The sequence below is a fragment of the Panthera pardus genome, unplaced genomic scaffold (genome assembly GCF_024362965.1).
Source record: "Panthera pardus isolate Hobbes unplaced genomic scaffold, ASM2436296v1 HiC_scaffold_4, whole genome shotgun sequence".
NCBI lineage: Eukaryota > Metazoa > Chordata > Mammalia > Carnivora > Felidae > Panthera > Panthera pardus.
In genome coordinates, this window is record NW_026526969.1 from 1,961,834 (window position 1) to 1,975,058 (window position 13,225).

Here is a 13,225-nt window from a genome sequence, read left to right on the forward strand (position 1 = left end):
TATAAACAGAGAGGGGAACTTAGAGAAAAGCAGAAGAAATTGTCACCAGACAGGGGCACGGGGGTACAGGTGAGGGACCAAGTAGACAGGAGGGGTGTGTGGAGCAAAGGCCGTCAGGGCTCAACTCCCTGTGCATCATCCCCCCTGCAAGGGCTGGGGGTGACGGAGGTATGGGGATACAGACAGTGCCAACGCCCAACACCTGCTGAAGGCGTGTGAGATGCCCCTGGAGCCGGATGTCTGGAGCTGATGCCACCGCGCAAAGATGTGGGGCTCCAGACCTTCCAAAGTCCTCCAAGGGACTGGACACAAGGCTCCCTCAGGGCCCTGCTGCTTTTTTCTCTCCTCCCTCTTTAACTTTGCTCATTCCTCCTCTCTGCCTTGGTCTCTGATCCCCCGCCCCCCCCACCCCCCCCCCCCCACCTCCTGCCCTGTGGCGCAAAGAGGGTGCCATCATGGGATGCTGGCCTCACGCTCGGGCCAGTTTCCCCAGGGGCCCCAGTCTTTGGGAGGTAACCCAGGTGAGTGCTGACGGCAGGTGCTGATATAAACGGACAGCCCAGGCCTCCCGGATGCTGGACCCAAGACTCGGGGCCCATGCGCTGGTGTTCGGAGGCAGAGAGTGTCCCACGGTCCTGCACCAGCACCACTACCCTCCCCCACAAACACACATAAATAAGCCAACCCCAACATCCTGTCCTGCTGCGTGTGACACTGAAGAAGAGTACTTCACTCTGGTAAGTTCCAGGATCCTTGCTGCCTTGTATTCTTAGGGGTTTGGCTTGGAGTACCAAGGACCCCCACATCCAGCGAGCGTGTTTGAGCCCCAGAGGGTGTGGGCTCCTGTTCCGACAGAGAACTGAGCAGGCCTCGAGGCTTACTTTGGTTTGAGGCCATTTGGCCCATTTCCTGTAGAATGAAGGATCCTCCCTGGTGCCCTCCCAGGCCTCCCAGGCCTCCCTGGGTCTCCTAGGCCCTACCTGGTGCCTCACCGGGATTTGGGATCAAAACCTCAGCAAATGGTAAAACAGGATGATTCCTTCTTCATATTTGTACTTTCAGACCCACGCAGAGGGACTATGGGGCAGTCAGGGTAGGACTCCTCCCCCAAGGCATCACACTGTGATATTATCCCTTGAGCCCCGTGGGAACCTGCAGACCTTCAGCTCTTTTCACTTCACGGTCACCCCGAGACTCCAGCATTTTCCATCAGCACGCTCCTGGACCCTGATTCTCCTAGAACCCGAAAGAAACATGGCAACTGCCATTGGTGCGCGTGTCTGTGTTTTGTGTGACGTCAAAGAAGACGGACCTTCTGGGCTTCTTCGAAGGGAAGAGGGACTGTCACAGCTGAGGGGACCCCTGACCGTGCGTCCCATACCCGTTTCCATGATGGAAGGCCTGGAATCTTTAAAGATTTCGCTTTGCCACGAGCAGGAGGGGCTCGGCCAGGTCACCTCAACCCTCCTCCCCTCTTCCGCTTCCTGCACCAGCCTGAGCCTCCTAAGCTGGGGTCCGCAAGGGGGTTAGTACACGAGCACCAAAATGTCAGGTTCTGTCCTGTTTCGAGGGGTGAGTGCAAGGGCCAACCGGCTTTGTCTCAGCCTCGTGCTGCGAGCGATGGCTTTTGCTTACAGTAAGACCAAACCCCCCACCCGAGAGAGCCCTCTGCCATGTTCCAGGAACTCCCCCCCAAACCCCGGGCTCTGGAGGAACCAGGAAGCAAACAAGGCTGCTTGGGGGAGTGCTCACATGTATTTATTTCACAAGGGAGGAACTGGGGGAGGGGGATCACCAATAAGATGCCACCAAATGAGACACTGTGAACCCCAAACCGGGCAACTACAGGATTTGGTTCTGGGCAGGGCTTGGCCCTTGGGGACAGCATGAGGGACAGAGAGGGACCTGGGAGAAGGGACAGCCTTCCATCTGGGGCGCCACATGGGGCCAGGCTGGGCCGCGTCCTCCTGGCCACAGATGCGTGGCCAACCCCCCACGCTTCCGGCAGCCTCGCCCTGATCCAGGTGAGCGATGAAGCGGCAAGCCCGAGGCCACACTCTGACACCCGCTCTATCACACTCGGAGGCGCACACCCAGACACACACATGCACGCGCACACGCACACCACGCAGGCACACACACTCGTAGGCATGCACACGCGTCCATATATTAACTCTGATTTACAAGTGCACCCTAACCAGAGGGCAATCGAAAACAATTATTACTCTGCAGAGAGGAATCGACTGCCTTCTCCCCTGTCAGCCAGCAGAGCATGGGGTGAGAGGAGATGAACCCGGAGCATTTTCCAGGGTCCTGCCCTCACCCCGCCCCGCCCCCCGTGCTGTGCTGGCCTCAGTCCTAAAGCTCCAGGTGGAGGCTCCCATGGCAGCCTCCCTGGTCATGAGTCAGGGCCCCCTGGTCTCCGGAGGGCAGAGCCACACTGGCCCGGCTCCAGCCCGGAGGGCCCCTCACAGCCATGACCTCCCTACGTGCTCAGCCTCTTTCTGTGTCTGGCTCCCTGCGGACACGGGCAGAGCAGCTGGCCCCGGAACGCGAGAGCCTAGCGCCCTGGTGACCGTGGAAGCATTAATTCCTTCCAGGCCATCTAAGGGAGGGTCCAGAAAAGTCCAGGGCCGTAGCCGCCAAAGCCGTCTGCCGCTAAGGGTTGGGGTGGAGGCTGCCTCGGGCTGCAAATGGGCATCGGGGCAGAGGCAACCTCCAGGGAAACGGAGTCCCAGGGCCTGACTGCCTCCTCTGAGGAGGGGCAGGTAGGACGTGACTGAGCGCCACCCCCCACCTTGCCGAGGGGCGGGGTGGCACTCAGAAGCTGCTGCAGCTGCAAGAGACGAGGACGAGGAGGGGCCCCTGCCAGTCCCAGTCCTGATTGTGGCTGCGAAGACGACGAGGAGGACGTGGGGGGTTCACTCCATGGTACGAGGTCCACATCCAGGCTGCAGAAGACACGGCTCCCGGGTTCCCAGAGAAGGGTCGGGGGGCTTTTCCAGGGGGCACGAGCCTCACGGCAGCTGAGCGCCCACTGGGGACACCAAGTCTCCATCCGGGGCCCCTGGAGAAGCCCCGGAAGGGCTGCTGAGCCCTGGCTGGCTCCTCGCTGTCTCTTCACCAGTGCGGCTGGCCCAGAAGACGGGCAGACCTTGTCCCGGGGGCCAGGCTCCGGGGGCCCCTGCTCCTCCCCGCTACTTGATTGAGTTCTTAATCGTCCACCTCTGCCCCGTGCAGCTGCGGAGGATGAGGTCGATGCCAGCCAGGCCCCGGTTCTCCACCTCGAGGCAGCGCCCCGTGCCCTTATTCATGATGGCTCCGTTCTAGGTAAAAGGCGGAGAGATAGATGGAGACATATAGACAGGGAGACATAGAGAGACACAGAGAACGGAAACAGATCGGCGGAGACAGAGATATAGAGAATAAGACCGATAGAGAGAGAAAGAGAGGGATCAGACCATGAGAGGAAAAGAGGCCGAAAGGCAGAGAGAGAGAGAGAGAGGGAGAGAGACAGGGACAGAGAGACAGGGAGAGAGACAGAGAAAGAGGCCTGATGCGTGGTCTCTCCTGGGGAACAGTCCCACCAAAATTGTTTGCCCACGGGGAGGGACCATCCAGAAACCCCGAAGTCAGAATGGCCATCGGCTTCACCAAGTCTGAATGGCTGAGCCAGGGGACCGGCCCCGATGGGCGACGGTGTGGGAATGCGGAATTTGCAGGGATATTCCAGGTGTGGCTTTCTCAATCGCAGCGGCTGTAGACACTTAGCAGATTTCAGGGACATCGCCCACACTCCCCTCCCGAGATCTGCCGGAGCCCAGCCGGCCTGGTGCTGCCGAAGGGACCCGGGAAGCTGTCCCAGGTGGAAGGCCCCCGCCACCGCCGGTTACCTGCCGGACGTGCCCTGGGTTCACGAGGCCGGCCCGGGGCTGGAGACCTTTGGTGTGCTTTCCTGGGCACCGTTCCTTGGGGAGGTCAGACTTCCCTGTGGTCTGCAGCAGACTTACCTGCTCTGGGGTGCTGGCCCTTCCCAGGGGGTACCCACCTGGATGAAATTCCAGCGCTTGTACAGGCTGCTCTTGACTTTGTCACAGTCGAGGAGCTGGGGCAGCCGACTCTTGGAGTTGTCCACCAGGCAGCGGGTGTCAGGGAGGAGCGTGGTGGTCCCCAGGGCTCCCAAGTGCAGGAAGCCCTCCTTGGTGTAGCGGGCAAGCTGGGGAGAGAGCAGACGAGAGGTGGGGACAGGGGCCTCGGGCCCGCACGTCTCACCCAGTGCCGCGGTCCTGGCCACCAAACACGCAATTCACAGGCGAGCCCTGCTCAGGAAGCCCCCTCCCTGGCTGGATCCTGCTCCCCCAGGGCCGGTCTGATTTTCTTCTAAGCATGCCCTCGGTCAGCGTCTCTGGATTCTAGCCTTCTGCTCAGCAACACGGGGGGAGCAGGGATCAGTAAAAGCACAGGACATCTGATTTCAAAGCTTGGCTCTGCTTCCAGCTGGCGGGGCCCCCTCGAAGCAGTCACTTAACCTCTCTGAGCCCGCGTTTCCTCCCCATTTGTAAATTGGGATTAGTTCATTCATTCCACCCTGCTGTAAAGTGCCCAAAGAGGCAGCTCACCAAAAAAGAAACACATTAAAAAACATTCAACCTGATAGGTGTTAAAATACATAAACTAAAACGGCCACGCGATACCGCATTGAAAAAAAAAACAACAGCAACAACCCTATTCCCGTGTTTTCATGGTTAACAGAAAATGGGCTGGAGCGGGGGTAAGTTGCTACAGCCGGTCCAAAAGGGAATTTCAAAATATAGACTCCATGCTGTTAAAATGTTTTCTTCTTTTGACCCAATAAATTCCCCTTCAGACATCCATCCCAAGGTAACAGTCGCAACCGCAAACACGAGTTCACGTCTAGGGTCTTTACTGCACCATTATTTACAGTGATGAAAAAGCAGAGGCGTCCTAAATGTGCGACACAGTCCTGGCACTTGCTGCCTGCTCCACGCACAGCAACAAATCCTGGGGGATTGTGGTAGATTGCCAAAACAGCCACATCCTTCACTCCTTCCTTCTATACGCCCTGGGCACTGTGACTTTTAGAGCCACGTGGACTCTATTTCCCCATCCCTTGAAAACCGGCGACTTGCTCTGGCCCACAGAACACAGCGGAAGGGAGGATGTGCCACGTGCTGGACTAGCCCTTTAGCCTTGCATGTTTCCACCCTCTTGCTCTTGGAAACCTGCTGCCACCCTGGCAGGAAGCTCTGGATGGCCTGCCAGAGGAGGAGAGACAGGTGGCCCAACCAACAGCCAGCCAACCACCGGACAAGTGGGTGAGGTTGTCCTAGATTCAGCAGCCCTCGGCCGGCCTCCTGGCCGCCAGGAGATGTGTGAATGAGCCCAGCTGAAGTCAGCCGAGCCTGGTCCAGATCACAGAACCGTCTGGCTGACCTACAGACTCATGGGCAACGATAAACCACTAAGTTGGAGTAGTTGTTACGCAGCAAGAGCTGACTGATACACAGATGCTGTTGCCTATCAACCCTTCCCGCGGCGGGGCCCATGCTACTTCAGTGGCCTCCCTCTCCCGTTCATCCATGTTGTTTATAATCCTGGATACCAACTTTTGAGCGAATGCATCCATCTGTCTTTCGCACTCTTTTGGGGGCCAGAGAATGCGTCTAATTAATTTCATTCCTTGCTGGGGGAAAATGACAGACCAAGTGCTCAAAACGTGTTTGTGGATGTTATCAACGTGGTGAACAACATCATTTAAAAGACGCGGCCATGTCTGTTCGCTTAAACTCCAACAGGCATGTTTTGAAGAGTTCTCCGTGTGCCCAGCCTGGGAACAGGTTTCTGGGAATGTAAGGACGGGGCTATGTTCCCCCTGAGATAACGCCAATGCAGGCTGGTGAGGGCAATGAGACAGGAAAATACATCTCTCATTTTTGCTCTCACGTCCTAGGAGGTGGGCGGGGGCAGGAGTGAAGATCGTTAATATACAGCTGGTGCTGAATGAATCAAAAAACAAAATGACCAGCTTGTGTGTATTAAAGGCATACCCTGCACCATTTCTAAGCATCTCGCAGAGGATAAAGAACGTAATTCTTACGACAACTCTGAGATAGGTTTCTACTGCTCTCCGCATTTTAAAGACGAAGAAACTGAGGCATGAGGACATTTGGTCACCTGGCAAGGTCCTGGCCTCTCTCCTTGGGACCCTAGAGACCCGATGGATGGCCGCCCTGGGCCAGAGCTGGGCAGCAGAAGGGCCTCCTCCTACGTGACCCTGGGCTCCTCCCGAGAGCCTGGGCGTTTCTGGTCAGGAACGGAGCAAGGAGGCAGCTCTGCTCAGTGCCTCTTCTCCAGGGGATGGGATTTTCTGCAGGGGTCCTCATTCCTGAGGACAACCACTCAGAAACCCTTTGCTTTGATCACCAAAGGAGAGCCCACCTGGTGCCCTCTGAAACAAGTGACAGGGGCTTTATTAAGTGCCCTTGTGAGAGATGCGGGTAACGTGTGCTTTAAACCCAAATTAGTTCCAAATCAGAGTGATTGTTAGAGGCAAAAAGATAAAATCAGAAGCCCTCCTCACCCCTCCCTAAACAATGTCTCTCTGAATATACTCAAATTCACCAAATGCAAAGTGATGAATGACAGCAGGCTGCCTTTATGTTCAGGGGAAAGATATACACAGCTGCTTATTGAAATTATGAATCAATCTATTATCCAGCAGGCAAATGAACAGTGCTAAGAACATTAATTAACTGAGCATATCTGTGACCCAGATGTTTAAAGAGCGAAGCTAAATGCCACCAGGAGTCAGAGGCTCTCTTTTCTGAGGGTCTGTGAGCAAAGGACGAGATCCCAGCCAGTAGGACCTGCAAAGGCCAAGTGCCAGCCCCAAGGGAGTTGGGCAGGGAGGGTTGAGGAGGGTCCTATAGGATTTCCAATCTGGGGGAAGGTGGCTTCCCAAGCCAAAGACCCATACGAGGAGGGAACAAACAGAGGCTCTGCGGATCTGGCCAAGGGGCCAGCGTCGTGGGAAGGGGACCGTGGTCTGAAAGGACGATGGTACTAAAGTTATGCCAACAGATCTCACACTGCTTCTCATGCACATGGTGCGTGTCTGGACCTCATGCCGACCACATCCTCCTTCTTGTCTCAGTCCCGGATCACGAGTCTTTGTGGTGTCTTTGGACCACTGTCTAATCCACCTCCCAGCTCCCCAGACATGATATTCCTTCCTTAAGGACCTCTGTTCCGCCTTCCAAGGCTTTGCTCCAGCTGTTTCCCTGACTAGAAAAGCTATTTACTGGCCCTCCTCTAGAATATTCTGTCCTCAACTTTCCTAGACTTCAGGGCGATTCTTTCCATTCCACAGGGTCTTCTGTAACTCTCCCACCCCCATGGCATCTCCTCTCAAGTCTTTGGTGCAACATGATCTGGTGTCTCCCTCCAAGGTGGTGTGGGAGTATCTCATTTTCTTCTTGACCATACTGGGTACCCATGGACCAAGTGATGGATATTTGGGCTTTTTTCTACTTTTTGGCTATCATGAATGATACCACTATGAACATTCCCATATAAGTTTTTGTGAGGCATAGGTTTTCAATTCTCCTAACTATATAACTAGAAGTAGAAATGCTAATTGTTGGGTCATATGGTAAATTGGTGCCTAACTTTTCGAGGAGTTGCCAAACTATCTCAAAGCAGCTGTACCAGCTTACGTGCCCAGGGTTCCAGTTCATCCACATCCTGGCCAACTCTTGTTATTGTCTGTTTTTCTTTTCTTAAAAAAAAAATTCTAGTCATCGACTGGGTGTGGAGCGGTATCTCATTGTGGTTTTGATTTACATCTCCCTAATAACTAATGCCATCAAGCATTTTTTCATGTGCTTACTGGCCACTTTATAGATCTTCTTTGGAGAAATGTCAACTCGGATATTTTGCCCATTTTTTTTTTTCATGGACAAATTGTCCCTTTTTTGTTGAGTTGTAAGAGTTCTTTATATATTCTGGATGCCAGATCTTTTTCAGGTATATGTATGAGTTCATGTATTTTCTCCCATTCTGTGGGTTGGTTTTTCACTTTCTTGAGAGTGTCCTTTGAAGCACAAAAGTTTTTTAATTTTGAGGAAGTTCAATTTATCAGTTGTTTTCCTTTGGTTGCTTGTGCTTTTGATGTCATGTCCAAGAAACAGTGCCAAACCCAAGGTCATGAAGAGTTACCTCTATGTCTTCTAAGAATTTTAGAGTTTAAGCTCTTACCTTTAGATCTTTGATCCATTTTGAGTTAATTTCAAATATGATGTAAGGTATGGGTCCAGATTTGTTCTTTTTCAGGTGAATATTTATTGCCCCAAGATCATTTGTTGAAAAGACTATTCTTCCCTGTTGAATTGTCCTGTCATCCTTGTTAAAAAAATTAATTGATTATAAATGTGAAGGGTTATTCCTGGACTCTCAATTCTGTTCCATTGATCTATGTGTCTATCCTTATGATAGCACCAGAATGGCTTGATTAGTATGGCTTTGTAGTAAGTTTAAGAATTGGAAGTGTGGGGGGAATCTACCCCCAAAACCAAGAGCACACTGTACTCACGGTATGTTAGCCAATTTGACAATAAATTATATTTAAAAAAAAGAATTGGAAGTGTGAGTCTTCTAACTTTGTTCTTTTTCAATATTGTTCTGGCCACTCTGGGTCCCTTGCATTTTCACATGCATCTTAGGATTATCTTTTCCATTTGTGCAAAAAAGGGAGTTGGAATTTTGATAGGTAATGCACTGACTCGGTAGATTAACTCAGGGAGTACTGCCATAACAGCAGTTAAGTCTTTCCATCGAAGAACACAGTGTATATTTTTTTTATTTAGGTCTTCCATTTTTTCCCACAATGTTTTGTAGTTTTCAGTGTACAAGACGTATACTTTTTTGGTTAATGTATTCCTAAGTATTTTATCTTTTTTGATGCTACTGTCAATGATATTGTTTTCTTAATTTCCTTTTTGGAATGTCCATTGCTAGTGCAAGCAGGGTCTTTAATATATCTCTGTGAACCACAGGCAGCCACCCTGGTACCTCCTGGTCGCTCAGGACTGGCGCCCCTGGCTCCTGCTTCCACAGGGATGAGGCCAGGTGCCCACTGCCTGCACCCGCTGCGGACCCATATTCCAATGGTGCCCCAAGTCATCTTATCATTTGCCTCACGTGACTCTGCCAGCCCGCATCCTTCCCATCCCCAGCAAGGTCTAGATTCTTAAAATGTGCCCTTCATCCTAACCTGTAGCATGGTGTCTTGGGCCCTCACTGGTCAAGGGGATTTTTGCCTCCCTCTTTGTGAAGAAGTTACCTTCTCTACCCTTCAATACTTCCCTTCCTTCACATTTGCTCATTTCCTTCAGCTCCGTCTCCTCCTGGCTCCACAGGTATCTTAAGTCATTATTTCTCCCTTCTCCTTCATTTCTTCCAAGCTGCAAGCATAACCAGATCTTTATGCCCAGAAAATCTCCAGTCACAGCTTTCATTCTCCTTATTTTGTTCTTGGTTTTCTGCTCTCTCTTTCCTTAGTGCCTTACAATTTGGCTGCTACCACCACTCTGCATTGACATTGCTCTCTTGAAGGTCAACAGGATTCATTAATTACCAACTTCAATTGTTTTTTCTTAGTCTTTCTATGGGGCACCAACTGTGGGCCAGACACTACGCAGGGTGCAGGTGAAACCACCTCTCCTGGAGAGCCTGCCATTCTACACCCACTCTCCTGGAAAGCCTGCCATTCTAGGGCCTATCAGTGGCATCTATACGCTAACTTGGCTAATTGCGCCAAGTTTCTATCTCAGAACCAAACTTTCTCCTCAATTCCAGATTTGTCTATCTAACTCACCACTGGACATACCTTTGGGGCTCTAATAAACATTTCAGATTTATAGGATCAAAACAGTATTGGTTCTATCTTGGTAATGAGAACTCCATCCTTCCAGTTGCTGGGTCCAAACACTTTGGCTTCGTCCTCGCCTCTTCCCCTGACCCACCATATTCAACCATTAGCAAACTACACTCAGATTTCACCTCCACTGCTACCTCGCTGTACCCAGCCACATTTGTCTCTTGACTAGATTAGTACAATGACCTCCTAATTTGTCTCCCAGCTCTCACCCTTGCCTCCCTTGGTCTTTTTTTTTTTTTTTTTTCAATATGGCATTGGATTGCCATATTAACAATCAATGATTGCTTTTAAAATATTACATTGTTTCAAATTATGTTATTTCAAGTTGGAGTCAGGTCAACATCCTCCAAAGGCTTCCCATTTCCTTCAAAATAAAAGTCAAATCCTTACAAAGGGCTACAAAGACCCAATGCAACCTAATAATAGCTGCTTGTGCTCAACTTCTACCACTGTACCCTTTGCTGACTCCACTCCAGCCACACTGGCTTCCTTGTTGGTCCATGAACAGGCCATACTTGTTCCTGTTCAGAGTCTTTGCATTGGCCGTTCTTCTCTCTTGAATGTCCCTTCCCCGGTATTTGAATGGCTCACTCTCTCACCTCTTCCAAGTTCCTGCTTAAATGTCATCTTCTTGACCATCTTACTTAAAATTTCACCCTCACCATGTATTCTATATCCCTTTCCTTGCTTTATATCCTTCCAAGCACATATTGTCTCCTTATAGATGATATCTTCTCCTTATTTATAGGGTTAGTTGTCTGGCTCCATCCAGTAGAATGTGAGAGGCATGAGACAGAAGTTTTGTCTTTTTTGTTCATGGCTGTATCCCCACCTCTTAGAAGGATGCCTGCACGTAGTAGGCACTTGATAGATGCTGTTGACATCATGAATGAGTGACACTGTACTCGTCTTCAAGGAGCTCGCAGCTTACTCAGGGAGGCAGGCAAATAAGGAGGTGAGGATGACAGTGTGACATAATGTGATGAAATATGCTAAGTGGGCTCTTATAGCCAGAGCAGAAGAGGCCCTGATTCAGAAAAGGGAGGTCAGAAAAGGCATCCGAGAAGAAGGGGCATTTGAGTGAAGAGTGAAGAGTGGGCATTGTTGGGAGTCAGCCGAACAACTGAGTAGGAGAGGGCAGAGCAGATCAGACAAGGTGAGCACATATCCAAAGGCCTAGAGACCAGAAGAAATGCAGTGTTTTGGATGATCTAGGCGTAGCTCACCATGAGGGAGCGTGATGGCTGTGATGGGGCAGAAGCGGGGAGGTGGGAGAGAGTGCAGATGAGACTGCATTATGTGGACACATGGTGCTTAGGGATTGGGGCTTTTTCTTGAGGAGCCACCTGACTTGTGGGAAAACCACACTGGCTGCCAAAACCACACTGGCTGCCAAATGGGCAATGACCTGCCACGGGACATGATGGAAGGCGAAGGGGCTGATGAAGGTCTCAACTCAAGTGGTTGCATGGAGAGAGGGGAGAAGATAACAGATGTGAGAGGAGCACCCAAGCCGAGAAGGATTCTACCATCCTGGTGAGTTTCATGGTCATGAAACAGAACACTTCATTTTTAAGAATCCGTTTTGCGTGGAAGGTGCTTTGTTTAGTTACCCCAGCATCCTGCCCTTTAGGATTGCCTGTTTCCATGCTTTTACTTTCAACCTCTCTCTCCTATGTTTAGATGTGTCTCTTGGAAACAGAATACTCCTGGATTAAAAAAAAGCTAGGGTGACAATCTATGTTTTTTAGCCAAAATGTTTAGTCAATTTGTTTTTATTGCACTTAATGATATATATGGCCTTATTTCTACCATCCTTCTTTGTGCTTTCTGTGCATCCAGCCTTCTCTGTTTCCCTTTTCTCCTTTATTTGCTTTAGTTGGGATTGGTTCAGTTTGATTTGTTTGTTGGAATATTATCGTATTTCATTGTTCTCCTCTATGGATTTGGAAATTCTATTCATTTCTATTATTTTACGGTTCACTCTTGAAACTTAATATTAACTACTGAGCAAATTATTCAATATTCTAAATTTTATTTTTTTAATGTTTATTCATTTTTGAAAGACAGAGAGAGACAGAGCATAAGCAGGGGTGGGGCAGAGAGAGAGGGGGACACAGAATCTGAGGCAGGGTCCAGGCTCTGAGCTGTCAGCACAGAGCTGGATGCAGGACTTGAACCCATGAACCGTGAGATCATGACCTGAGCCAAAGTCCGATGCTTAACTGACTGAGCCACCCAGGTGCCCTGCAAATTATTCAATATTCAAATGTCTACTCCACTCAATAAAATTCAAGGATGTTAGGACACTAAATTCGATCACCTCCTTTTAACTGTTCAGCCTTTGGTTATATTTCCTTGCCCCAATGTAGACATTATTCTTATTACGTCAGAAACGTTTTTTTGTTGTTTTTTTTTTAAATTTTTAACGTTTATTTATTTTTTAAACAGAGAGAGACAGAGCATGAACAGGGGAGGGGCAGAGAGAGAGGGAGACACAGAATCTGAAACGGGTTCCAGGCTCTGAACCGTCAGCACAGAGCCCGACGCGGGGCTCGAACTCACGGACTGTGAGATCATGACCTGAGCCGAAGTCGGCCGCTTAACCAACTGAGCCACCCAGGCGCCCCAAGAAACGTTTCTTTGGATTTACTTGTATGTTTATAAATTTCTTTGTTTATAATTCATTCTTTGCTCAGGACACTCTTCTGAGCTCAATCTCCTTCTACAAGAAGAAGTATTTCCTTTGGTGACTATCTGTCATAGGAAACCCTCTCAGATTCTTTATCTGAAAGTGTCTTGGGGTGATTTGTTAATGCAGCAAAAGCTAATGGATACAACCGCTTTTTGTGCAGCTAGCATGGGTTTAAAATGATATTTGTTGTAGCTGATTTAGCATCTGCTTATGCAGCGGTGGGCAGACCCTTCGAAGTATCTAATCTGCTCTGTCGTTGGAAGCTGTCTTCTCACCTTCTGCCCACGTGCTCCCCCACAAAGTCAAGGCCAAGCCACTGTCTGTGGGATTTGCCACCTCAGTACGACGCTCACTGCGACGTTCTAGCGACGCAATCCCACAAAGAGCAGGAGAAGCATGCACTCACCCATCACGTGCTCCACTGAGGAGCCAATGGGTGAAGCTTCCTCCCCTGAGTCGGTAACTGCCCGAAACTTGTTGCCTCTCGCTTCCCCAGTTATGGCCCACAGGCAATCAGCTCCCTGTTATACACCCGTACTCCTGAGCTCTTCCCAGGCTCTAGGTTTGCAAAC

At 50.4% G+C, this 13,225-nt stretch overlaps 1 protein-coding gene across 1 annotated transcript in view; it reads right to left on the bottom strand.

The window, feature by feature from the left end:
- Window positions 1-1,736: 1,736 nt before the first annotated feature.
- The window catches only part of GALNT17 (polypeptide N-acetylgalactosaminyltransferase 17), a 446,372-nt gene continuing 434,883 nt past the window's right edge, over window positions 1,737-13,225 (bottom strand). Inside the window, exons 10-11 of the mRNA XM_019421727.2 lie at window positions 4,049-4,216; window positions 1,737-3,326 (exon numbers count right to left, since the gene is read on the bottom strand). Coding sequence (XP_019277272.1) covers window positions 3,198-3,326; window positions 4,049-4,216 — 297 coding nt within the window. The 3' untranslated portion in view covers window positions 1,737-3,197. The remainder of the gene's footprint in view (window positions 3,327-4,048; window positions 4,217-13,225) is intronic.